This window comes from Rattus norvegicus, chromosome 1, assembly GCF_036323735.1.
Source record: "Rattus norvegicus strain BN/NHsdMcwi chromosome 1, GRCr8, whole genome shotgun sequence".
NCBI classification, from domain to species: domain Eukaryota; kingdom Metazoa; phylum Chordata; class Mammalia; order Rodentia; family Muridae; genus Rattus; species Rattus norvegicus.
Genome location: NC_086019.1, coordinates 216,453,926 through 216,480,219, shown reverse-complemented (window position 1 = coordinate 216,480,219; position 26,294 = coordinate 216,453,926). Strand labels below are relative to the sequence as shown.

Genomic DNA, 26,294 nt, shown 5'->3' with positions numbered 1-26,294 from the left:
AGGGAAAAGAGGGATGTGACTCACCAAGGTTCCAGGGGCCTCAATTCTTAGTCTGCGGGTGTGTGCCTGCAGTTCTTTATGCATGAGGTGGAGCATGTGAGCACACGCTCCTATGTAGTGCTCTGCAAGTGAATTTATTCCCCGGTGTATGCCTCCCGGGTGTAAAAGGATGTATGGGACCTGGACCTAGGCAAAGAAAGGGGGTGAGGATGTGCAAGCTTGCGGTGTGAAGTTCTGTGCATAGGTCCCTGACTGTGAGCAGACAGGTCTTCTGATTAGCCACTCCATAGAATTCAGATGTCAGTGATTGCAGTATAGCCGATGGAACGTCAAGGCCCGGCCCCAAAGGGTCTCCCAACAAGAGCCTCACCAGTTTGCGCTGACACCAGTGGCACAGGCCGCAGAGGACGATAGTGACGCTAAGGCTGACGGTGATGATTGCAGAGACCAGCAGGACATCGCGGGTGGGTGCCCCTGAAGAGGACACACACAGTCAGAGCTTTATGGGCCAGAACCACTCTCTATCCTAGAGCCTCCAGAACAATCGCCCTCCCCCAGCCCTTCTTTCTGGTACTCCCATTCCCAGCTTTGCTTTTTCTGCCAGCCTGAACCTGGGAAGTCCCTCCCCGCTCAGTGCCACAGCTTCTTCATCAGTACAAATTGCAGAAACACACTGCTTGGTGACTCTATTAGTGACACTCTCAAGAGGACACGTGTGCAACCTAGGTGCATCGGTGATCCTAGAAGAGCTACTGCTTCCGTGTGGCCTTCTTGTGCCTCCACACCTCACACCTAACTCTGAACAGCAAACAGGCCCAAGGCACATCTGCCTTCTGAGCACCTTCAGACTCCCTTAAGAGCTTGGCCAAGACTCAGCAGTGACACGTGTAATCAAATGGGAGTATCTAGAATGTTCTGCCCACACTAACTCAACTTTCCTTGGGCTGGGAGCCTTTTCCTGGTCACAGCTCCACCCTAACCCCCCAGGCATGCTTCTCACCTCGGTTGGCTCCAGTCTCCTCAGCATTATTTGGTGAGGACACAGAAGCTCACAAAAGCCACTGAAAGCTTCCAGCTCATGCATCCTGGGGTCTCCTACTTTAGGAACGGAGACCTACTGTGAGAGTGAAACCCCGGGTTTCCGCTCAGATCCTGTTTCTTAACTCTGTGGCTCAGTTTTCTCCTCTGGAAATGCGTATTTAACAGCCTCCCTGTCTTCCTCACAGGGGGTTGTAAACATTAGCCTAAAACAAATGTACAGAAGGCAAAACCTGGGCCAAAAATGACCGTGTGGGGGAGTGAACAGAGAAAAAGCAGTGAGGAGCGTGCATGAGCTCTAAGTATGTATGCACGGGGATGCGTCCTAAATCAAGAGGATGCAGTTTATTTACAGAGGAGCTGCACGAGCTTCTCGGTGCCAGTGACTGTGGTAATTAAGAGTTGACGATATCTGTCTGGTCCTGGTTCCTGTGGCTTTAGCTGCTGCCTCTTCTCCTCTGGGTCCGTCCTGTGTAGAGGCCTCCTGGAGGAGGGCTGGGTGGTCATTCTCAGCTCTCTGGCCCCTAAGCTCCCTCCCACCACCACCACCAGCACCCTGGGGAGCCTCTTTACTCATTACTCATTTACCCATTCTTTCTAGAAGGCTGTTTGGGTCAAACCAACTTCTGAGACCTCCTAGGAAATGTCACCCTCACACAGTCTTCACCAGCCACCACCTGCCAGCCTACTAAGTCCACTTCTGTACCAACCGTTCACTCCAAATCACAGGCAGCCCCTATGTGCATCGCATGAGCTCTGATCGGATCCTGCCCTACGACCCCGGGCAAGCCCTTATGTCTGGGACATCAGTGTCATATAGGTGAAAGAGTTGACCTTTCCTAACCCAGAGGTACTTCGGCTAGAGGGACAATATCATCCTCAAGACAACAAATGAGATAAGTGTTAAAAAATTAGCTTCAATTCACAGATAGGGTAGCTGAGGCTTAGAGGGCCTGGGCATATTCAGTTTCTCAGCTCCGTGGATGAGAACTGATGTTCAAGCCCAGACAGTCTGGCTCAGAGACCATACTCTTTGCCTTGGATATTGGTTCGTGGTTCTCAAAGTGTGCTTTGGAACGCACAGTGTTCCCTGGACTCTTTTTTTTTGGGGGGGTGGGGGATGTAGAGATAGATTCTGAGCAGAGAAGGCTGGAGCCCCCTTCAATCAAATCAGCAACATTTCCCATGGCTTTCCATCTTGGGCTTTTGTAGAAAATTACATTTGAAGAAGGGGCTGCTAAGCAAAGTCGAATCCTTCTGGAAGGGTGGCTCAAGGGTCTCCTGCAGCTTGGATGCTGTTATCTTTCAAGGAGCAGACCCCTCCCCCACAAGATCTCTCAGACCCCTCAGCATCCTTTGCACAGCCCTTGAGGGCAGGGTGAAACAAATGCTTGCCAGTACAGATTGCACTGATGTTGGAAATAAAAGTGACAAGGTGTCCTTGGCCAGCGTGCCCTCAAGTGCTGTTACCATCAAGGGGCACAAGCGTGTCCTCGCCTGCCAGCCAGAAGGAATCATTCCCGGAGGATGGACTCATTGTGTCCCTGGGCTTCGAGGGACCTTGGAAGTCACAGAGTCAGGCCCCATGATGCATGATCCCCTCTGGATAGCCCTGGTGGTGACAGGGAGCTGTTCCTGCAGGAGGCTGCCTCTCCTGCAGACACCATTGACAGGGCTGCTGTGGCTTGTGCTGAGTCCAATCTGTCTCCCTGGAACTCGCAGCCGCAGTCCCCAGCCTGCCCTAGGGCTGCTCTGCCACATGACAGGCCTCTGAATCCCTGCCGACAGTTCTCATGTCCCCTTCAAGTCTTCTCCAGGCAAAGCCGTCCTAGCTCTTTCTATCCCTTCCTCAGATGACATGCATGGTTTCAAGTCCCCTTAACGTCAGCACATTAACATTTGGGGAAAGAAATGTTGCAGCCCTAGTCAGCCTAAGCCCAGGGCGGAGTTCCACGACCTCTCCTTGGGCAGAGGAGACATCCCGGGTCCCCAGGGGTGAGACAAAGACAAGGGCAGACAGATGACATTGGGAGACCTGGGAGGCAGGGCAAACCAGGAGCTAAGCAGAACCAGCCTGTTGGGCCAACTGTAGGGGTGTTCAGGGAGGGAGATATGGGCTCAGGGATGCTGCTGCCCCTCGTCCAGGCCTGTGCTGGGCAAGTCACCACATAGGAACTCAGCATCCATGATCAAACTGAGTCCTGCCTTCCTGTCCATACCACCCCTCAAGCAAACCTGAAAGAAAGGAGAATTAAGCAGGTGGACCCCTGTGAAAGGGGCCCAGTTGCCCATGCATGGCACGCTCTAGGAGTTCAGCTCCAGTGGGGTAGAGATTGGCTCCTTACGTAACACCATTCCATCATGGAGGGTGAAACCTGGTATAGAGTAGGTGTTCAGTAAATACTGTTTGGAAGAATCAATGAGGAAGAGTCCCAGGCCTCTAGGAGTAAGACTAGCCCCCGGAGGCTGTCATTTATTAAGCACCCACTGTGTACTACACTTCAGGACCTGTGAAGACAGAGGCTGTCAGTGCTGCACTCACTACAGTATCCTTGGTGACACACAAAGATGTGCTCAGTAAATATTTGTTGAATGTGTTCAAGGCCTGCATATGTTATCTCATTTGTCACCCAAACAAGATAGAAGGGAAGAGATGGGAGAGGCGGCAATGACAGTCTCAGAGCCTCTCTCTTACACACACACACACACACACACACACACACACACACACACACACACACACACCACGGGCATTCATGCACATTCCAAACCAGGACCCTGTTTACTCTTCCTCCGTACCAAACTTTGCCCTGCAAACCGTTGAGCTGTCAGTATAGTGATGAAAACACCCCCATGAAGCCTTCCTTAATCTGCCCAATAAAAATGGACGTCATCTGCTTCAGCATTCCCAGTACACTGGGACTGCAACATCCTTTAGAGTGTAGTGATTAAGCACTGTGGCTCTAGAATCAGACTTCTGGACTCACATTTTGGCTCAGACTCGTTCGAGCCACGTGACCTAATCCCCGCATGCCTTGGTTTCTCTACCTGTGAGCCAGGGCTAATAATAGCACAGTTTTCCTTGGACTACTGAGAGACTAACAGGAATTAGCACATATAATGTGCTTAGCACAGTGCCTGACACAGAGTAAGCAGTAAATGCTGGCTATTATCATAGCATTACTGCATTGTGCCCTGGACCAGGGATATCTGGGGCAGGGAGCTGGACTCGCTGAGAAGTGAGTGAAACAGCGAATGGGTCCATTTCCATTTCTCCCCAGGCCAGCAGAGGCCAAGGGTCACATTCTATGGGGTTCTTTCCATGCTTTTCTACCCCCTACCACAGAAAGCTGCCCTGTAGAAGCTTAATGACAGCAGGCACCAGTGGGTGCTTCTAGAATAGAAGGGGAAGGGCCAGTGCGTGGGAGCTGTGGGGCAGGGGCCACAGCTGGAAGGCAGGCTGGGCCTCAGGTGTGAACTGCAGACCCAGTGCAGTCCTTGGTAAAGCTTTGGGTCCACTGCCTCTCATCTCCTCAGCAAGCCATGATTTATGGATGAACAGAATCAAACAGGACTGCGGGCTGCTGGGATGCCCTGGGGAAGCTGCTTGAGAGGCAAGTGGACTTCTGAGGGCAAGCTCACTGGCTGCCTGGTAGGGGGGAGGGCAGGTATATGCACGAAGAACACGGATACAAGCACTGCAGATCTCTCATGTAAACACAGAACACGGAGACTCATCTCTGACATAGAATTCACACTTACACACACACACACACACACACACGCATGCATGCATACACATGGCCAGGTACAGGGGAGATGTCTGGTCCACCCTATCAGTCATGAAGCCTGGGCTTTCAGGTGCTTCCTCTGGCCTGGAATTCTCACTCCTGACTTGTTTGTCATTTGTCCACTCACATAGCATCTCCTCCTTCCTTCCAGGGTACAGCAGAGTAGGTATAGTAAGGCTTCTTGGAAGCTCATGATCTGGGTTCGATCCCCAGCCCCGTCACCATCCATGTGCATGGCCCATGCAAGGCCTGTAGTAGGTCTCAGTGCTCTCCCTACCAATGTTGATCACCAGTCCAGCACTCTCCTGGTGTGGTGCTGTCAGGGCTGAATGACAGCTAACATTCACTGGGGACACCTAGTGTGGCAGACACTACACCAGGAAGTTTCTGCACGCTATCTCTAGAACCTATTTAATATCCCCAGCTGACAGGGGAAGAAGCAGAGGCCTGGGGAACCAGAGTCCTTGAGCCTGTGCTTTTCTTCCCTGCTACTGTGATCTCCCTCTGAGTGAATGGATGTCAGGAGATACGCTCTACTGTACTGCCTAGCCACACTCATTTCCCTCCTCCCCACACGCGCCCGGGCCAGCCATTTCATGCCTGGGAGGCTTTGCGTGATGTCTTAGTCAGGTTTCCATTGTTGTGATCACATCAATGACCAAAAGCAACTTGGGGAGGAAAAGGTTTATCCCATCTTAGACTTTCCAGCACCACTCTATCGGTGAAGGAAGTCAGGGAGGAACTCAAGCAAGGCAAGAAACTCAAGGTGGAAAAGACAGCAGTAGCCATGGATGAATGCTGCTTCAAAGCTTACTTCTGGCTTGCTCAGTTTGCTTTCTTATGCACCACAGGACCATCTGACCAGGGGTGGTAACACCCACAGTAGGCTGGGCCCTCACACATCAATCATTAATTAAGAAAATGCTTTACTGACTTGCCCACAGGAAATCTGGATGGAGGCATTTTCTTAATCAAGATTACCCCTTCCTAGATATGTCTAAGTTTGTGTCAAGTTGACTGGATGTCTGTTCCTTACAGTCTTTTCTTCAAAGCATTTGACCAAAGGTCTTCATGCTTCTCACAGCCCACCTTTCTTTCTTTCTTCCTTCCTTTCTTTCTTTCTTTCTTTCTTTCTTTCTTTCTTTCTTTCTTTCTTTCTCTCTCTCTCTCTTTCTTTCTTTCTTTTGTTCTCTCTCTCTCTTCTTCCTTCCTTCCTTTTCTTTCTTCCCTGTAATTTTTGAGATCTTTAAACTTGTTTATCGTTAGTTCATATGCAAAGGTGTTTTTCCTATGGTTTTCTTTTGTCTATATGTCTGTGTGGAAGTGTCAGATCCCCTGGAGTTACAGATGGTTGTGAGCTGCTATGTGGGTGCTGGGAATTGAATCCAGGTAACTCTGGAAGAGCAGCCAGTGCTCCTAACTGCTAAGCCATCTCTCCAGTCCTCCCATTAGCCTTTCTATGTACTGGAACTATGATAGCTCTCCCATAAGTCTTTCTATGTACTGGAACCATTTGGGTGAGCTCTCTATATGGCTCTCTATAGATCTCTCACAATTAATGCTCTATATCCTTTACATGCTGGGAGTACCTAGAGGGCTGAGACCCCAGATCTACAATCTCTGCAGCGAAACATCCACAGAGATGCCGTGGAGATAATTAATAAATGCACGCAATCATCCAGTTCCAGGAAAACCCACTTCTCCCAGGAAGCCCTCCCCAAGGACAAAGCAGTGGCTGTCTTTCCCCAAGAACTAATTGACCTAACTCATTCCTTTTTCTTGGGCATAGACCTGTTCCCTCAATCAAGGCTATGGAGGTAATGTCCTGTCTTCCTATTGCTCATGTAGCATAGATCATATATAGGGGAATATGGGGTCCACCAGAAATCTATACACAGGCTCCCTTACCAAAATTCACATTTGTACTCACCGATGGTGACATGCGTACTGTCTGTACCTACTCCTTCATATATATATATATATATATATATATATATATATATATTGGTTCTTTTTTTTGGAGCTGGGGACCGAACCCAAGGCCTTGCACTTCCTAGGTAAGCGCTCTACCACTGAGCTAAATCCCCAGCCCCGTGCCCCCAGGTTCTTGACTTGAGTACCCACCCTGACTTCTTCCAATGATGAACTGTGCTATGGACCTGTGAGATAAAAATAAACTATTTCCTCCCCAAGTTGCTCTTGGTCATGGTGGTCTTCTTTTTTTTTTTTAAATCACAACAATAGAAACCCAAACTAAGACAGGCCTCCTTTTCAAGAACTGCCCAGAAGGAGCCTTGGCTGAGTTTCCTTAACACTTCAGACACCTCTCTGGCTTATGTTGCCTGTGGACCTTCCCCTAGGTGCTGGCCTGATGAAGCACTCTCACTTGGTAGAGGCTCAGAAGAAATCCAGAGGCCCCAAAAGAAGCTGGGGGCCAGATGCTGTGATGCTGGAGCTGGGCTAACTGGGAGTGGAAAGAACAGAAGAGTCTAAGGATGTGCCCAGAGCTCCATCATTGGTAGTGATTAGGGCACAGTTACAGAGAGAGAGAGAGAGAGAGAGAGAGAGAGAGAGAGAGAGAGAGAGAGAGAGAGAGACAGAGAGAGAGAGAGAGAGAGAGAGAGACAGAGAGACAGAGACAGAGACAGAGAGAGAGACACAGAGAGAGAAGGGGAGGGGAGGGGAGGGGAGGGGGAGAATATGAGTGAGAGTGAGCACAGACTGTTGGGGGTGGTTGGGCCTACATCTGCCAGCACCTTCCCATCCTGAGCCCACCTCCTCCCACCTGATCCTGATCCTGCACTATACAGTGCTTCCCTCAACCCTGAGGATACCGTTCAAGGTGGAAAGCAGTGGAAGCCGGAGTTAGGGCTTCCACGTGCAGCCCCCCCTCCAAGTGCATGCTGAGCATATGGAAATTGGGGAGGGGTGGCATTTACAAGTAGACAGAGCCTACCAGCCTGGGGTAGGTGATGTGGACATGGAAAAGGGACATTTGGGGTGCTTGTGTCACCTCCCTTCTTCCTCCAACCCAGTACACACCAGAAAGGAAGACAGAACCACTGAGCCAAACCCTGAAGCCCAAGCAGGCAGGCAAAGCCCTGCCGCTTGGCATTCAGAAGAATTGTATGTCCTCTCTTCACTCTGAAACTCCTCCTCCTTCCAGGCCACCCACCTTGGAGCCTGGCAGCTCTCTCCTTGCAAGGGGAAGAGCAAATGAGATGGGTGGGAGAAGAGAAAAGGGAAAAGGAGGGGAGAGAGCCCAGCATGCTTTTCCAAGGAAAGCTGGATCTTTGGCCCTCCCCTGTACCCTCTTGGACATCTTCTCTGAGTGTCCTTCAGGAAGCGCACAACACCTTGGGACTCACCCGGGGCAAGAGCAAGAGAAAGCCCGAGGGGAACTGTTTTGGAAAGTTACAAGTTACTGAAAATAGGGGCTTAACACAAGCAAGCTTTCTCAACCTTGACTGTAATACGTGAGTGAGCTGGGGCGAGCATGCTGGCAGGGGCCGCAGAGGCCGGCTGCATGCAGACACTTTAGAATTCAGAAGAGGTGCCAAGTGAGTAAACAGCGAATGAAGGATTATCCGGATGGGCCAGGAGCCGGTCCAGCAAGAACTGGATAGGGACATGTCAGGATACACAACACTCAGACTCCTCATCAGGGGGTGAGGCCTGGCAAGCTACAGGGTCTTATCCACGCCTTCTCTATTTCTGCTCTCTCTTCCAGCAGACCTCATCATGGCCTGGGGAATAATGGCTCACATTTGTACTGTGTGGAACAGTTTGTGAAGTGCTCGACAGTTTACCAAAGGTTTCAAATCCATTACCGCTCTTAATGGGGGTCATGAGGGCATCTTCTGTCCAGTAGCCTCCTCCCCACACCACAGCCACCCTCACCTCCCACAATTCCTGGCTTTGAGTGCTGGCCTTCAGCCTCAAAAGAATAGGAGGGGAGACAGGCCATCAGCGGATCACAAAGATCTGCCGAGGCCAGAAGCCATCGGGATCAAGGCCATTCAGGATGGACAGGTTCAAGTGTCAGATCCATGCAGGGTATCTAGCCGAGTTATCTGGAAACCTGCTGCTCTCCCTGCCCACCTTGTTCCCAAAGCTGATGAGCCGCCTGGGTAGCCATGAAAAGGATCACATCCATCAGAGCAGCAGGAGCCCAAGAAAGGAGGAGCTCACAGGAAGGGCCTCTCCAGCAGGAGTGTGGAGCGGGGGCAGGATCAGGGACTGGCGTGTGATGATTAAGTACAAGCCTTGACCACTAGTTACTCCTATGAATAATGCATTGTTGTGCCTTGGCCTAAATCAGCATCTTATTGTTATTAATAATACACGGCAGCACAGAGGCTGGGGTTGGAACGCTACGTTGTATCTCATTGGAGGATCTCAGAGCACTGCACAGTTACTCAGTACTGATGACTCAACTCGACCTCCCCAGGCTATAGGCTTCCTTATGGGCCAGGAAGGGCACCTGTCCTTCTCTGACTTCCTCCCACCTGAGGCTCGGAGCCACGAAGGCCACAGGAGAGAGGACTCATCTATCCTGAATTTCAAATCCTCAGCCAAGGTGTTGGGGTGGGGGAGGGGAGGTACACTTAATCTTTGCCAGCTCAAGGGCTCTTAAAGACGCAACGGTATGTGAAGCAGCTTCCAGAGATGTTTAAGAAGGAAAGAGGTAGCTAGAGAGGGACTCTACACTGAATCCAGCTCTACTACTCATCAGCTGTGTGACCTTGGGCTACTCACTCGCTTCTTTGTTTTCTGCCTTGTCTCTAGAATTTAGGGTGTCTGAGATTCCCTCTTGTGTGTTATTTCACTATGTTACAAGGTATCAGTCACAGGGTTAGTGATTTGGAGGACTGAGTGACTGGGTGCTTTGGTGCTGCCCGTGGTACTGAAACAGATGTAGACCGGATATCCTTGTCCTTGGTGCTGAACTCTCCTCTGTCTCAGAACTGTGGCCTCCTCTACACCGCCCCTCGCATTGTTCCTATAGAGGAAGACTCAAGAGACTGGAACGTTCTCACCATTACAGCGCAGTAGCTCTCCTTTTGTCAGTCCCTCCCTGGCCAACCCCTAGCTGAAGCCACGAGAAGATCTCCAGAGCTCCTTTTCTTTAGATGGTGCGGTCCCAGCGAGTCACAAGTCTCTCCGCTAATAAAAAGGACCACACCCACTTCCCTCTAAGGCAGTCTGTCACACCGCCTCCTGGTGGCAGTCTTGGAACCTGCACCCAGAGCAGGAGCACAGAAGGTCCCCAGTGGTGGTGCAGGGTGCACAGGGAAGAAGCGGCAGACGGCCTGGCCCCCGCCACCCCCTCACCGCTCCCAGGGCAATCTGGCACTCTGAGCTTGCATCATTGCCCAACATAAGCACGCTCCAACTCGTCTGTCCTTGTTCTGGTCTGGTGGGATGCCATGTTGCCCTGGTCACAATGCGGGCTGAACTCAGATGGCCAAACTGCACCAAGCAGAACTTGCTATTTCCTCCTCCAGGTGGTGGGTGGTGTTGACTTGACAAACATCAACCTTTCTTGGCCAGAAGATGCCTATAATTTGCTTCTCTCAGGGCAGAGAGGCTCCTTACCTCTCAGCCACCTGAATGAGAAGCTTCTCACTGCCCTTTCCTAGAAAAAAGGGAGGAGCTTGGGGAGGCCATAACCATAACCACTTCTCTTCTACAGGTGAGAGACTCTTAAGAAGTAGTTGTGTTTGGTGATTCTGTGCGGTGTTTGAAGTTAGCCTGGTTGCCTGAGAAACTCCCCCAGTCACCGTAAACAAAAAGCAGGAATGGGGACTAGGGGCACAGCTCAGCTGGTAGAATGCTTGCCTAATATGCACCAGGTCCTAGGTCTGGTTCTCAGCACATCACAAATGAGGCATAAATGGTTCACGCCTGTAATTTGGCATTCAGGATGTGGAGGCAGGAGGATCAGGAGACCAGTTTGGGGGATACCTGAAACCCTACTCCAGAATGAACAAACAAAGCAAGGCAGATGAAGCCACCAAAGACAATAATGAACCACAGCTTCTCTGAATTCAGGGAAGGAGTGAAGTCAATTTACTTTAATTACAGTAAAGCTATCTAGTACCATTCATTGAGCACTTATTATATGCTAAGCACCGTACTAAGAGCTCTGCAAACATCATAGTAGCCTTACAAACACTTGCAGGAGGAAGCATCGTGTTCAGCCTCCTACAAGTGAAGAAAGTGGGGGCTCAGAGAGCAAGAGTGATCCCCTGAGGTAATGCAGTTGGTGGACATGAACCCTGGCATGGGAAACCTGACCTGTCTACCCTTAAACACCGGCTATTTTCCAATGTTCCAGAGGCCGCACCATCCTCCAGGTATCTGCAAGAGCACTCTCCCCGTGTACCACCCTGACCTCAGCTGACAGCCACAGGGATGAGACAGTAACACCTTGCACTCGGCAGTACACGTAGCCTTACCAAGTGCTGTCATAGCCGCTGACTGAACTGAGCCTCATGACACTCTGAGGGGTGAGGGCCGGCAGAAGTGACCTCGCTTGACTTCACAGGGGTTAACGCTAATGCTCAAATGAATGAGTAGCTTGCCTTAGGTCACATTTTGAGTCAGAGCTCAGTCAAAGGTAGTGGGCCTGCCAGCTCAGGGCTTTCTTCCCTCTTCCAGCTCAAGGCTGGCTCCTGGCACACGGGGCAAAAAAGTCTTCGGGGGGCTTCATTTCCTAAGAGGTGTTCTGAGGCCCTGACCTGGGCTGCTCTCCCTCTTCCCGCTCCCTAGAGGCCACCAGCTGTCTCAGCTTGAAGTTGGAGTCTTGGAGTCTCATTCTAAATGTTTTTTTTTTCTTCCAGGCAATTACCTCCTGCTAATTAGGAAGCTTGCCTGCCAGTCCCAGGGCCCCGGGCTGACCCCTTTCTCAACCCACAGGGATGAGGGTGTGTGGAAGAAGGGAGTGGCGGCACTAGTCACGAAAACTTCCTGGGTTGGGCCGGTCAGGGCAGTGGGGGCAGTGGAGGGTCAAGTTGTTTTGAGGACATGTAAGAAGGGAAATGAAGATGGCTGTAGCTAGGAGCAGGGTCCCTGAATGGCAGTGAGTCAGGAGACCAGAATCCAGAGCAGTCTAGACTCACCCATGCAGAGTAATAGAGACCGGGGCAGCTGAAGGGGCAAAGCTACCTGGAGAAACATGGATACAAGGAAAGGAAGGGAAGGGATGGGATACAGGAAGAAAAGGAGGAAGGGAGGAATCTAAGGAAGGGACAGAGAGGGAAAAGAAGTCACCCCATAAAATGGCCAAGATTATAAAAGAGGATGGCAGAGGGGCTCACTGGGAGACTCCAAGAGAGAGAAGGAGGGAAGGAGGAATTACTGGAAGAAAACCCTGGAGCACCAGAGAATGGGGGAGCTGGCTTCGAGTGGCAGCTCCCAGAGCCCTGAGAAGGGCTCCCTCTACATCATTGTCCCTGAGCATCCCCAATGTCAGTATGCAGCCAGCTGGGCCATGCACCTCCACTGAGCCACAGGTATGGGCACGCATGGGCACGCATAGGCACGCATGGGCACGCATGGGCACGCATGGGCACGCATGGTGACAGTCCACCAGCTAGCTCACGCCCCAGATGTTCCACATTATGGGGACAGCCAGCTGACTTTCCTCCAAAGCTAACTTGTGCCCCTTCCAGTGGGCTGGGCCAGGGGACCCTCCTGGGTCACAGTACTGCGATTGGAGCAGGTGGGGCTGTGCGCTCCGGTCTGTCTGTGTCTCGGCAGAGGGGTCAAAGCACAAAAAGGTAGTGTTTGGCCAAGGTCAAACAGCAAGAGGGCGAGGGAGTCTGGCACAGAGGACCCCATGGGGGGTCCCATTCCCTGCTAGGCAGCAACGGCAGATGAATGTGGATCTTGGCAGTCAGCAAGTCAGACCTTGATCAAATCCCTGTGGTGTGTGCTGTACCACATGGAAGGGAGCAAGAGTGGCCAAGGGGTTGAGAGAGAAGTCAAGGGGAGGGGGGCACTGACTAGGAAGATTCTTCACGGGCAACAATGGCGGCTTACTAGACACAGTGTCACCTGCTTAACATGTGATGTGTGGAATCCCATTTGATCCTCAGGACAACCCCATCACCCTATTAGAGAAAAGAAACTAAGATTCAGAAGGGCTAACCAGTGAAATGGTTCCAACTTGGTGGCTAGCCAGCCATCGTGAGGCCACTAGGCAGGAGACCCCTCCATTATGACATTATCTAAATTCCTGATTCTGAAAATCTAGGCCCAAAAGGCCATTGGGGCTGCAGTTTTTCTTGCTGCATGAGAGGGGGGAGGTTTCATGAGGTCCCACATCTTAACAAGTCCCATTTTTAGGCACTATGGCCTAGGTTCTAGTCCTAGCTCAGCCACTCCCTTACTGTGTGACTTCACAAAGGTCATCTGCCTTTTCCAAGTCTGGCTGTTCCCTCCTGTAACATCTAACAGTAGGGGGAGATAGCAGTGACAGCTCGTGTGTGCACGGTTTACACACTAAGGAACCCCCTGAGGCAGCACTGGTATCTCCACACAGGAATGGAAGCACAGCGAGGCTAAGTTGCCGACGTCACGAAGCGAGTCAGCACACAGCAGATGTGGGATACGAACCCCACTACTTGTATGTTTGCAGGTGCAGGTGCCTATGTGTGTGCCAGTGTATCATTTGTGTGTGTGACACACGCATTTGGACATATATGTGTGGAGGCCAGAGGACAACCAGGGAGGTTGTTCCTTAGGAGCTGTCCACCTTGGTTTTTATTAGATCTTTATTTCCTGTTTATTTTGTTTGGGCAACATGCAGGTACCATAGCATGCATATGGAGGTCAGAGACAACTTACAGTAGCTTTTCTCTGTTTCCATCACGTGGGTCTGGGGATTGAACACAGGCTTCCGGGCAGGTGCCTTTACCCACTCCTTGGTTTGTTTCTCTTTTTGTTTGTTTTTGGGGGGACAGGATCTCTCACTGGTGGCCAGCATACCTCAGGAATCCTCCTATCTGCGCCTCCCCAGTGCTACCTTTACAAGGATGGCCCACTGTGCCAGAATTTTGTTTTAAAATGTATATCTGGGGAATCGAACTCAGGTCTTCATGCTTTCGCGACAAGTACTTTACTAACTGAGCCGTCTCTCTAGCCCAGAACCTCATTAATTTTGATCTAGAGTATCCATGCTCTGGCTGCACATTCTTGGTTGTTTCCCTGCATGTGGCTTATCCTTCCTTGCCTACCTGTTCATCTGTTCTTAATCAGTATGTACCTAGTATAGTCATGCTGGGTCACACATGCCCACAGATATTCCAGTACCAACATGAGGCCAACTCTAGTGTGCACTTGTCTGAGTGCGCATGCACTTGGATGCATGTGCGCATACACACACACACACACACACACACACACACACACATACACACTCTCTCTCCCATACACACACACATACACTCTCTTACACACACACATACATACACACACTCTCTCACACACACATACATACACACACTCTCTCTCACACACACATACATACACACACTCTCACACACACTCTCTCTCATACACACACATATATATGTACACACACATTCTCTCTCTCATTCTCTCTCTCTTTCTCTCTCTCTCTCTCTCTCTCTCTCTCTCTCTCTCACACACACACACACACACACACACACATACACCCCTCTGGGTGCTGGTTGGTTTGTGGAGACCTTGTGCCGTGCTGCACTGCATAGTCACGTGGTAGTGACGTGGGCCACCACACCCTCTCTCCTTTACTTCCCTCTAGTGCCTGGGTGGCTGGCACACCATGTCGTCACACACCTGCTGGCACCCCCATCCCCACTGCCTTCCTCACGCCTCTCCCCTAACAGAAGCAGGCACCTTCTCCAGGAAGGAAGCAGGCTCTGGCACAGGCTGGCTCCCACGGCCTCAAGATGCCAGCCAACTCGGGGGTGGAAAGGGAGAGAAAGAGGCATCAGTATGAGGTTCTGGGGGGCTTTGGGTCTATGGTTCCTACCAAGGATCAAGCCCTCCTTCAGTTCTGACCGTCATAACTCAGCTCTCACAACCCTAGGGATGCCAGCCCCACCTTAGTCGCTTCTACAAATAAGACAGATAGGGGACATGGGAACAGAGGGTCTAGCCCTCACTCCCAAGCAGGGCTATGGTACCACCAGGGCTCTCTGGCTGAGTATAAACTGCACCCCTCCACGCTATCCCTGGTCCCTACGCTCTCCTCCCCCTGCCCAAACATCTCAGAGTTCTGGGTATTTTTAGGCCTCAGCTGACAGGCTGTGAAATCGCTCCCTTCGCACCTCCCCAACCAGGCGGGGGCTGGAGAGGGAGGAATGAGGTTGGGGAGGGCCACGCAGACAATTCATTGGGCTCCTCCCAGGCTGGCAGGTGCCGAGCAGGGCGTGAGGGGCTCCTCCCCTTTTCCCCAGCTCTTCTGGCAAGATGATCTCTCCACATTGCCTGGAGAAGAATGGAAAAGAAAGCGTCTCTACTCCATTCAGGGACGGGAGAATAAAGGGTTTATAGGGACAGCCCTAAGCACTAAGGAAGGTGCTGGGGACACCCTCTGAGTCCAGCTCTGTAGCCAAACCAACTCTAAGCACTCCTTTCTGAGAGATGGGCTGAGAGACAGGCTGGCTGGGATCCTAGTAGGATAAGGGAAGCTCTAGGCAGCGTATCTCAGTGGTTACCACTCAGCCTGCGGAGTAAGAGTGACTCAAATTCTTTATCCTGTTTTGTGGAATGACCCAGCCAAGATCCTCTAGCTTTCCGGTTCTCAGTTTCCTCACCTATACAACCTAGGCTAGCTGTGAAGCTTATTATTATTTATATTAAAAAGCAAGGTGGTGCACACACACACACACACACACACACACCTTATATACACATATTCCCCCTCACACACATATATTCATGCACACACACTCATATGCATGTATGTACATGTGAACTCAAATGCCAACATGTGCCTATATGCTACCAGCACCTCCGTGTAAGTCTATTTGCCTTGGGATATCTGCACCCAAGGGAAATAAGAAGATATATCTAGACCCTGCTGGAAATGGGCCTCTGGCCCATTGAAGGGGTGTGTGTGTGCCCTGCCTAGTTGTCATGGAGACAGTTTAGCTCTGTTGGGACTCTGGAGCCCAGACCTGGCAGCTTGAGTGAGCTCCGTGGTTCCTGCTATGGCCTGCCCCTGATACCTATTGTGGGCATGGGATGCAGACCCAGTCAATAGGAATGTCACCTATGTCCCTGGACCCCTGTAACTACTTCCCTTGGCTCCCCACCCATCTCTGACAGAAAGCTTTTTCTAATGACCCCTAGAAGTGCTAGAAGGCACCTGAATGCACAAGCTTACCACAGGTTTGCAGGCCAGGGCCTGGGTAACCTGGCTTTGGGCTCAACCCTGTTTAGGTGAGAGAGTGAAGCAGAGGATGGAGACAGAGATGGGCAGGTATGTCTCCTGGTGAACTATTACCAGCTTACTGCCAAGCGTCCCATCCGCACTGTTACAGCTCTTTACGGGGATCTGTTCAGAAGGGCTTCCGTTACCTCACGAAAACAAAGGTGGGGGTGTGACTTGGTAGAATTTTTGCCTCCCATGAATCCCTAGGACCTCATCATCTAGATGTGGTTCCTTCCAGCATTTGGGAGGAAGAGGCAGGAAAACTAGAAGCCTGAGGTCCTCTTAGGCTATGGTAGACGTTCCAGGCCAGTCTGGAATTCCTGACACCCTGTTGCTCCCTGTGTCAATAGCCCAGGCCTAATTTATCTTCCCAAGCCTCATTCCAGGCTACTGTTCCTTAGGGTCTCCCTTCCAGCCATGTCCAGCCTTCAACTGGCCAAGCCCTCCTGGGCCCCAGTGCCTTTGCACATTGCCAAATGCCTGACCCATGCCTCTTCCTACGGCTACCTCTCATTTGGTCTCCAAGACCCAAAGCTCTTGGATCCTGCAACACGTCTGGAATCCCAAACTGACTTCTAATTGCAAGTCCTTGTCAGGGATGCTGATGACGGACGGACGTGTGATATGCTTAGAAGAGTGTCTGTCACACAGCAAGCACTCTACAAATCCATGCCACCTTGACAGCTACTTCCCATGGCCTCAGTGAAATCCTTCTCAACTCTTTCACTAAGGCAGTAGCATGCTTGTCCCACACATCAATCTTAGTACGGGGTAATGTTGATAACAGCTGCCCTTCCACATCACGAGTGTTTACTATGTGCGAAGCTCTGAGATGACTACTCTTCTTGCCTCATCTCTCCTCATCCTCCAGTCACTCAAGAAAGAAGAACCATCATTATGCCCATTTCACAGAGGAGGAAACTGAGGCAGCAGAGGAAGATAGCAAAAACTACCTCTGCAGGAATGCACCTAGACAGCAGGTGGGCCCAGGGCCCTGGCTTAAGCAGGTCATCCCTGGTGGCATAAGGTACCTAGCATATGCTAAGTACTCCACAAATAAGAGCTTGCTACTATAGTGCTTCTTTTAATATTAGTGGTGGGGAGGTGTTGGGAGAGCTGAGAAGGAATCCTTAAGCAACATGACCTGCAGGGCACCCGACTCCACTCCTGGAGGAAGAAACTAGGGGTTCCAAGGGGTCCTAGGTCTGCTACACATAGGGTCAGGGGTTGTAAGGTGATAGACAGGGAACCCTAATCTCACTAGGCCTAGAGACCCCATGGGATGTTTTGATGAGCAACTCCTCTAGAGGGCTCTGGTGTACTCAGATTGGGCAGAGCAGGACAGGGCCTGTTTTGGGCTGGCCAAGCTAGCTACAGCTCTCTGGCCCTGCTGACACTATCCTGTAGTAATGAGACGGATCCAATTTGTATCCAGAGCCCCACCGGGAGCAGCTGCCGCGGCAGGGTTTGAAGTAATTTAATTGGACACATTAGCCACACAGCTCTCTCCTCTACTCCCCTGTTTGGGGCTTCATGCAGACACCCCTTTCACACTTACCCAGCCCTGGGAGGGTGTAGGCACACACGCCATCAACCAGTTAGGACAGACTCATTGGCACCCCTCTTCTCTTTTTTCTGGGGTTCCCGGAGGCACAAGAACCAGAGGCCCCTTTCTGCTGATGCAAACTGTAGCTCTGGAAGCCTCCTGAAGCTGAGACTTAGACCCTTCCCTCCTGCCTCCTCCAGTGGGAAGAACAAGGTCACCCCTTTCTCTCCACTGAGCAGCCCCAGAGGCCATCATTCTCCCAAACTCCAAGGACATTGAGGGAGCAGGGCCAGCAGCACAAGCCTTGCTCTGACAATACCTTGGTTCTGTCGCTATCCGGGTGACTATTGATACAGGGGATAGTTCTTCTCTTGGTGCCTGGGGGAGGGGTGCAAACAAACACTCACAGAATCAGACAGTCACCAAAACACAGATGAATTCAGTTTAACCCAACACACACACACACACACACACACACACACACACACAGCACCGTGGTAATCTTGTCTCTGTATACAGAATATGCTCACAACCCATCCCATGTTCACACCCATGCCTGCTTACAACTGGATGAGGCCCTGGTCTCTGAAGATGGAAGCCAAGTCGGCAGGTTGAGGGTGTGGCGGGTGGGGAGGGGCGCAGGTAGGATCCCTGGAGAGTCCTCACCCTGTCAGACTGAGTACAGAGCCAGGGGGGCCCTTCCCAGAGCTCTCCGTTACAGCTCCCTGCGCACCTCAATGCACCTTGCTATGAATACACTCATTAGCTGCTGTTTACAGCGGGCAGGGCACTCTGCACAGGAGCACAGCTATTACGGCCAGCCAGCTGCCGCCCGCACACGCCCGCACGTACGCACGTAGGTACACACAGCCACCGAGCTCCTGCCAGCGCCCCAGCTTCCCCTTCCCCCTCGCTGGAGCCCCACATGTTCTCTCACGTGGATATACCAAGTCCCCAAACATCCCAGCCCACCATATAACTCAGTTGCAGGCCTGACCACCCCAGGCGACACACCTGTCCCTCGAGTCCCTTCCAGGTAGACACTGCCCAGCCTTCCCAAGCAGCTGCTGAGCCAGCCCACCTTCATACCAAGGGGTTGGGAATACAGGCATAGATGCTGGGCGCTCTCCAGTCCCTTCCACAGGTCTCGTTCTGTCTGCCAACTCTGTTCCAACCCTTGGGGAGTTCTGCTGGGTGAGACAAAGTCTGGCCCTCCAGAGGCAAGTTGGACAAAGCCCAGCAGGGCTACCCCCTGCTGCCTGAAGGTCAGCACCTCCATATCCATAGAACTGGCACGATTCGCTTGGCACCACTGGCTGGGGTTCCCTGGCAAGGGAGAAGGGTACCCAGGCTTAGCCTGGCACAGACTGGCTCCGGCACCTGGCCAGAGCAGTGACCGCCTTGATGGAGAAAGCTGACCTCATTGACCATGAGTGCCACCTGTGGGCACTGACCATGGAATGGGGACACAGAGATGTCTGTGCCCACCTAGGATATCTCAGTGTTTCTGAGGAGGCCATGGAACTGGCTCCTCCTGCTCCACTCAGGGGTAAGCCTCCCAGGCAGCACATGGGCCCCCTCACCAGCTACTCCCTGTTGTTCTAGGCCTGACTCCCCTGGGGGAAGCAGTTATTGAAAACGGTCCATCAGATTCAATAAGGATTCAAAGTCCCTGGGAGAATAGGGGGTGGGTGGAGAGTGGGGGTGGATAGGAGGGGACCACATGCTCCTTCTCTGCCCTTCCCCCATGACAGGCTTCAAGATCTGGGGTGGAGGGCCCTTGCTCTGTTGCCCTTGGAGTCTGTGGGTCAGCCAGGGCCAGGACCAGCTGACCAAAGACTTCTCTTTGTTTACTTGATGCCCACCTGCGCCTCTGCCTTCTAGCCTTTCTCCCCTCCCCTCCCCCCTATCATAAGCTAGCCCATCACCATGATCCACCCCCCTCTAGCATCCCTACCATCAAAGAAGGTCATCGGGGCCATCTCTTTTCTCAATCCTTTGGGTCCTTAAGCACCTGGCCTGATGATCAAGTTGTCTCCACAAGGCCATGGAGCAGCACTGAGCAGTCAATGAGAAGCCTGTCTCCACAGCGACTCTACACCATAGAGGGGCCCTATATCCGAAGATAACCCTCTCCCAGCCCAATGTTAGACCTGCTTGGCCTCAGATCCCCTTCCTGCCATACCTGTTGGGGGAACAAAGTGCTCTGATGTCCTGGGCTCTGCCCCAAGCCCAGGACACAAGCATTACAGCAAACAGGGCCTGTTCTGATGGGGCCAGCTAGGGGAGGAATGTCCTTTGGAGAACAGTTGTCAGGGAAACTGTGGGGTAGCCTGGCTTCCTTGGATTTCCACACCCAGCCTTAGCCCTGTCCCATCCATGGGCCCTTATAGTAATAAACTTAATCTGGTCTTTCATCCCTAACCCCACCTTCACACCAACCCCTTCATCAGATTCTGCCCTTAACTGTGCCCAGGGAGTCGGTCGTTGATTTAGGTAGTAATTACCTTGCCATGCCAAGGTACACACACACACACACACACACACACACACACACACACGCACGCACGCTCATACCCCTTCACTCCTAGGGAACGATCTGCTTAATGTAGTGTCTGCAGGGGACAGAGTCCACTAACAGGTGGGACAATTGAAGGCTTCAGGCACTGCTGTCTAGTGGAACTAACAAAACCCCAGAAGCCTAGGAAGTGAGTAGGAAGCCCTGAGGACCCGACCCCTCTCTCCCAGCCCTTCTCTTTGGCCTTGCTCACCAGCTCACTGCAAGGTCACCTCTCCCTCCCTCCTCCTTCCCACTGCTGTCCTGCCTGTCCTGTCCCACTGCAGCGCTGACCCCTGCAGGCCTGCGGAGGCCCTGCCCAGCCTGGGGACAGGCAGTCCGAGAGACAGACTAAGGAGGCAGACCAGGCCAGCTTTGGGATGCAGAGAATGAAGGTTGGGAGGAAGAGGATAGGAGAGGTTGCAGGTAAGGGGTGCAGGGCTGGGCATCGTGGAGCAGGAGCTCATGGGTGTTCATGGGCAGGACCAAGTCTGCATTCTCCACCTGGCTTCTGTTATCTTCCACCACCTCGTTCTTTATAAGAACAGGAGTAACAATGCCTGGGGCCAGGGACCAGGTGGATAGAGAATAGTAGTTGTCAGGTAAAGTCTTGGTGCTAGGATGAGCCCTATGGGGACCTGCAGAGGGAGTGAGGGGGGAGAGAGAGGGGGGGAGGGGAGGGGAGGGGAGGGGAGAGGAGAGGAGAGGAGGAGAGGAGAGGAGAGGAGAGGAGAGGAGAGGAGAGGAGAGGAGAGGAGAGGAGAGGAGAAGGATCCTCTTCTCTTCTGCTCCTCATGCCTCAGGCCAGGTCCAGAGGGCTCGGGCTCTCTCTCTCTCTCTCTCTCTCTCTCTCTCTCTCTCTCTCTCTCTCTCTCTCTCTCCTCCCTCCCTCTCTCCCTCCCTCCCCCCTTTTCCTGTAATAAAGCAACAGTGGGCCACAGGTGTTCCTGAGAGGGGAAGATGAAGAGACCAGGCTGTAAGAGGTACTGGCTCCTGTAGGACCAGAGGGGAGGTGAGGGACTGGTCTGAGTCACACAGGAATTAATTTGCATATCTCACTCCTCCCTGGTGCCAGGCAAAGGGGAGTTGTGGGTGGTTAGAAAGGGGGGACATAGGACCCTAGCTGCAGGCAGCAGAGTCTAGGAGACCTTGAATACGTTGCTAGGAATGGAATTCTGACATGGATCCTAAGTAGTGGATGGTGACACTAAGGGGCACAGAAGGCCCCAAAGATGCCAGAGGATCAGGATTCCAACATACCCTACCCACACCAACCTATTCTGGTTCCATCAGTCCAGTGCCTACACCAGAAAGAAGAAAGCCTTGCCAGCTTCCTTCACAGTCAGAACCACTCTTGCCACAAGCATTGCTGGACCCGACGATTTCAAGGGACAAGATGGGCAAGCAGGAATGGGAAGGTCCAGGGCCTGTCAGACTGTCAGGAGCAGCTATGGAATCCAGGCCCTTTGCCCAGAAGATGCCAAGCACATCAAGTTGGTCTCTGTGGAGAGGGCAGAGGTGCTTGGAGGAGTGGTACATCATGGTGCCAAAGTATTAAAAGGAGAGGAATAGGTGGGTGAAGGCATGGCCCAGGGCCAGTGACCTAAAAGCAATGGAGACTGTCCCCACTGCACTCCCTCCGAACTTGGCTGATGAGGAGGAAGCAAGCAAGAGGATGCCCCTACCTTTGGCCCAAGTGTAGGAAGTGGGCATTCCCTGGGGAGAAATGTCAGGATAGGTGACCTGGGTTCAGACAGATGACGAAAGGGCCCCTCAAAGGTAATGTCCCTTCAGCCCACACCTAGAGGACATTCAGATAAGGGCATGAAGCTCCAGAGGAGACTGAGTCTCAGAGCCACATGCTGAGTGAATACAGTGTCTGGCCCCCAGGAGGTCAACCTCAGTGGACCTGGAGTGCCCCTTGGAAGGAAACAGCGAATGTGGATTGGGCATAAATGGGCAAAGCCAGTGTCTAACAGCTTCCTGTGCAGCTTCAAGGACTTGAGTCCCCTACTGTGGAGGGTTTCAGCTTGGCCTTCCTCACGGCATCTGCCTCCCCCAGAGGCCCTTGAAGGGGAACCCAGAGACTCTTGTAGGAGTAGGTCTTAGGCTGGAGCCGGGCTGGAACCCGGCTTTGGAGAGCAGCCCAGAAACTGACCCCAGAGGGCAGGAGGTGTGAACTAGCAGAAGTGGGGGTGGGGGCCTCTGCTGGGTCTAGAGGAGTATCCCAGGTGGGAGCTGGAACTGAGGCTGGACAGGAGCTGAAGGAGATCTGTCTACAGGTGGGCATTGCGTGGGGGAGGCGTCAGGAGCCAAGGAGGAAATGGCAGAGCAATTTCCAGAGGAAGGAGGAGAAATTCCTGGCTTGGGCTCTAAGGATTCTCGATGGATGCTAAGCTGACAGTGGGCTCCCAGGCCACTCCCTTTCTGAAAGGCAAAGGGGTGCGGCCCCCTTCTCCCCTTCCCTGGTAGGACTGGAGTGAGTTTGGTGTTCTTTGCGTCCCCCTCCCCAAGCTTAGGAGAACATTGCCTGCCACCCCCATTGTCATCCACTGCTGCGCTTTCTCTTCAGGTACCCCTGCCTCCCCCTTCACTGCTCCTGCGGTTCCCCACCTCCCAGAAGCCTCTATACCCCGCCGCTGCACCAGATTCCCACTTGCCCCCTAGAGCCCTCTCAATTCACAGTTGGCACCGCAGATGACACTCCGCTCCTCTGTGCCCACATCTTGGCCCAAAGCTGCCAAGATCTTCCTTGCCCTGAGATCCCCCAACACTGACATCCCCGGGGCACTGGTGCTGGGGAGCAGGGGGTACCTCTGAGGGCACTGCCCGGCTCCCACGGGGACAGCACCTCCTCGCTCCGCCACACACGTTGTCCTTGGGCTGCTGGGGGTTGGGGGGGAGGTCTTTGTGGGGACACTGCGAAGTCGGCCCCGGGCATCCAGCCTACAAATGTCCCGACTGCCGGGTGTGAATCTGAGTCTCTGCCACTTGAACCCACGCCCCCGGGGCACAGATGACCCTGGTAGAAAGGGGTGCAATTCGTGCGGCTCCAGCCGACAGCAGCCCCAGGCTGGGGCTCCGAGACGGCGCCCAGGCGCTGCAGCCGTTCTACCCGCCGGTGCGGGGCGCCCCAGCTCGTGCGGGGCGCCCCAGCCCTCGCGGGGCCGCGCTTACCTGGGCTGGCCGCCTCCGGGTCCCGGTACATGGTCCCCTTCGTCGCCGGCTCTCTCCGGGCTCCTCAGAGCCGCCTGCGGCCGCGCGCTTCTCTGCCGCCGCTGCAGGGCATGGGGCCGGGCGACCCCCGGGGGCGGGTCCGAGGGCGGGGGCCGCGCGGGTTGCACGGAGCCGCGGAGCCGGGGAGCGGGGGCCGCCCGCCAGCCCTCCGGGCCGCCCGCGGAGCACGCTGCCGCCGCCGCCGAGCCGCGCGGAGCCTCCTCCCTCTGGCCTGCGCGCCGCGTGTGCGCGCCGGAGCGTGTGTGAGTGTGTACGAGGCGGTGTGTGTGTGTGTGTGTGTGTATGTGTATGTGTGTGTGTGTATGTGTGTGCGTGTGTGTGTGTGAGTGAATGTGTGTATGTGTGTGTGTGTATGTGTGTGTGAGAGAAAGAGAGAAAGAGAGAGAGAGTGTATGTGTATGTGTGTGTGTATGTGTGTGTGTGTGAGTGCGCGCCCGGGGCACCGCCGGCGCCGCCCGCCCGCCGCGGAGCGCCACGGCCACTGTCACTGATGCGCCCACTGCCGGTCGCGCGATGTACTGCAGCCCTGGACTAGGCGCCGCCGCCCGGAGCCGCCCCGAGGGCACGGCCGCCGCCCCGCGCACCCCAGGCGCTCACGGGGGCCGGCCTGAAAGGGCGGCGGAGCTCCACTGCTATGCTCGTCTAAGCTACGGAGGGCATGACCCATTCGGCCTGTGCGCCACGGGTGGCGGTGGTCTTGCACGCCACAGGGTCGCCCAGCTGGCCACCTCCTCCGAGGTGCCCTCTGACTCCGCTCCGAAAGGCCTGGAGATCCATCCCGGGTTTTCCGGTCGGTGGCCACTCGTGGGCGTTAGCTCTGGACACGGAACAGCGGAGGGCCAGAGAAGAAGGGTTGGTGGGTATCAAAACCAGGAGTGGAGTGTTTTGCCAGAGCTGGGCCTCGGTCTGACGGGCTTGTCTTTTCTAGAGCTGGCCCACTGCAGGAACGGATAGGACTAGAATCTCCATCTTCCGTGGGATACTAGGTATCAAGACCCTTCCCACTTATTTTCAGCTCCAAGAGAAAAGAAAGCAACCATTCAGCCACTATTTATTATTCCTTTCCCGACCCCATTCTCCTGTCCTTTCCCTTGACCCAGTGCACCCCTGATAAGAACGAAAAACCTGCTTCTCCTGCCAACCTTGGTGATATCTTGGTGATATCGTGGATATCTCTGCCCCTGTATCTGTTCAACATTGTCCAAATCGGACGGGCTCTGTTTTTCTCTACAGAATAGAGACTATTTGATTCTAGGGCAGAGAGGAGACTTTAAAGGCCCATGACCAAAACATGGGGATAAAATACCGCACCACCTTGCACACATCTACACAGGGACTCACTTCCCCGCCCCTAGCACACTCAAGGATACAAACTACCTAGCTCATAAAGAGTAATGGACCCTTCTTACGATGCAGGTGTTGCTGTACCCTGCACTGAAAGGGATGGGTAAGAAGACAGCACAATCTTTGGGGCAGCATTCCTCCTTCCGTGCAATTCACAAGTGAACCAGGCTTTCCAACATCGAAGGTTTCTGCTCCCCAAAAACCACCTATCTGGCTTTATACTGTGTGTATGGCTCATGCCCTGCTATATCTCTACCTCCCACATGGTACAGGCAGCCAGCACCCATGGGGCTGAACCTTTGTTCCAAGTGTCCCTTATTGTGCTTGTGCACGAGCACACACACACACACACACACACACACACACACACACATTTCCTGGAACTCACATAGAACCCCCCCCCTTCACACACACATACATATTCACCTCCACCCACAGCTTTTTCCGGTTGAGAAATAGATAAGGAATTTCCCCCAGCAAACCTTCTCTCAGACTGTTCTGCTGGAGAACATATTTCCTGGGATTGAATAGTCTAATAAAAACAGAAGTGTGGAAAAAGCACTTGGAGGTTAGGGTCTGTATGTCCCCAATGGCCAGAAATCTCAGCTCTCAGTCTGTGGTCAAGGGGCTACTCTGTCCCACATTCGCCATGCACCCAGGAATTCAGGAGCTAGCTACAGCCTGCTGTGGGGGTCCAGCAAATCCTAGGAAGTCAAGCTGGGCCTCTAGGGTCTCCAGTTTTTTAGCCATCCCGCTGCTTCCCAAATCCAGCTGCCTCTCTCGGTCTGTGTAAAGAGCGCTTCATCCTGTACCACGCCATCAGTGGGTATGCAGAAAGGGCCTTTCTTTGGGAAGCTACCTGCTCCAGATCCCTCCCACCCTCCTGAGAGAGAGGAAGAGAATCGTAACATTCCTTAACATTGCAACTTAACAGGTCTTTTATTGGGCAGTTGGGAGTTCCCAGTTTCTCAGAGCTAATGAAGAAGACATCAGAGAGATGACACAAGTCACCTCCTCAGGTGACAAATGGTGAAAATCAAGCCCCTAGAAGGGACTCAGGGAGCCAAATGCAACCCCAGGAGCTGTTTAGGGGTCATGGAGAAATCCTTGGTTTAAATCCCAGACTTTTGCCTTCTGGTCTGCAGGTCCATGGGTAGACCCTTCCATTGGCTTCCACCCCAGGACTTGCAGTCTCTCCCTTAAAGAAATAAAATTCAACTCACTCTCTCTCAGTGGGCATGAGATAGCTACTGCCCCCAAACCTCCAAGATGGACTGTGCCCCAGACAAGCTGGATAAAACCCCATGAGATTGCTTTATGTACAACCGTACTCCAGGGCATTGCGGGCTTTGA

General features: G+C 53.0%; 1 protein-coding gene across 10 annotated transcripts in view; it reads right to left on the bottom strand.

Annotated features, from left to right (window-relative positions):
- Syt7 (synaptotagmin 7) overlaps positions 1 to 24,072 on the bottom strand; it is a 62,571-nt gene extending 38,499 nt beyond the window's left edge. For 7 of the 10 annotated variants that reach the window (NM_001398614.1, NM_001398618.1, NM_001398616.1 and 4 more), the window contains exons 1-2: positions 23,538 to 23,961; positions 371 to 474 (exon numbers count right to left, since the gene is read on the bottom strand). In NM_001398614.1, the coding sequence (NP_001385543.1) occupies positions 371 to 474; positions 23,538 to 23,568 (135 nt within the window). In that variant the 5' untranslated portion in view covers positions 23,569 to 23,961. Of the gene's footprint in view, positions 1 to 370; positions 475 to 23,537 lie in introns of all 10 variants that reach the window. The other 3 variants (XM_063272250.1, XM_039088864.2, XM_039088876.2) reach the window with 3 other exon arrangements.
- Between the last annotated feature and the right edge of the window lie 2,222 nt (positions 24,073 to 26,294).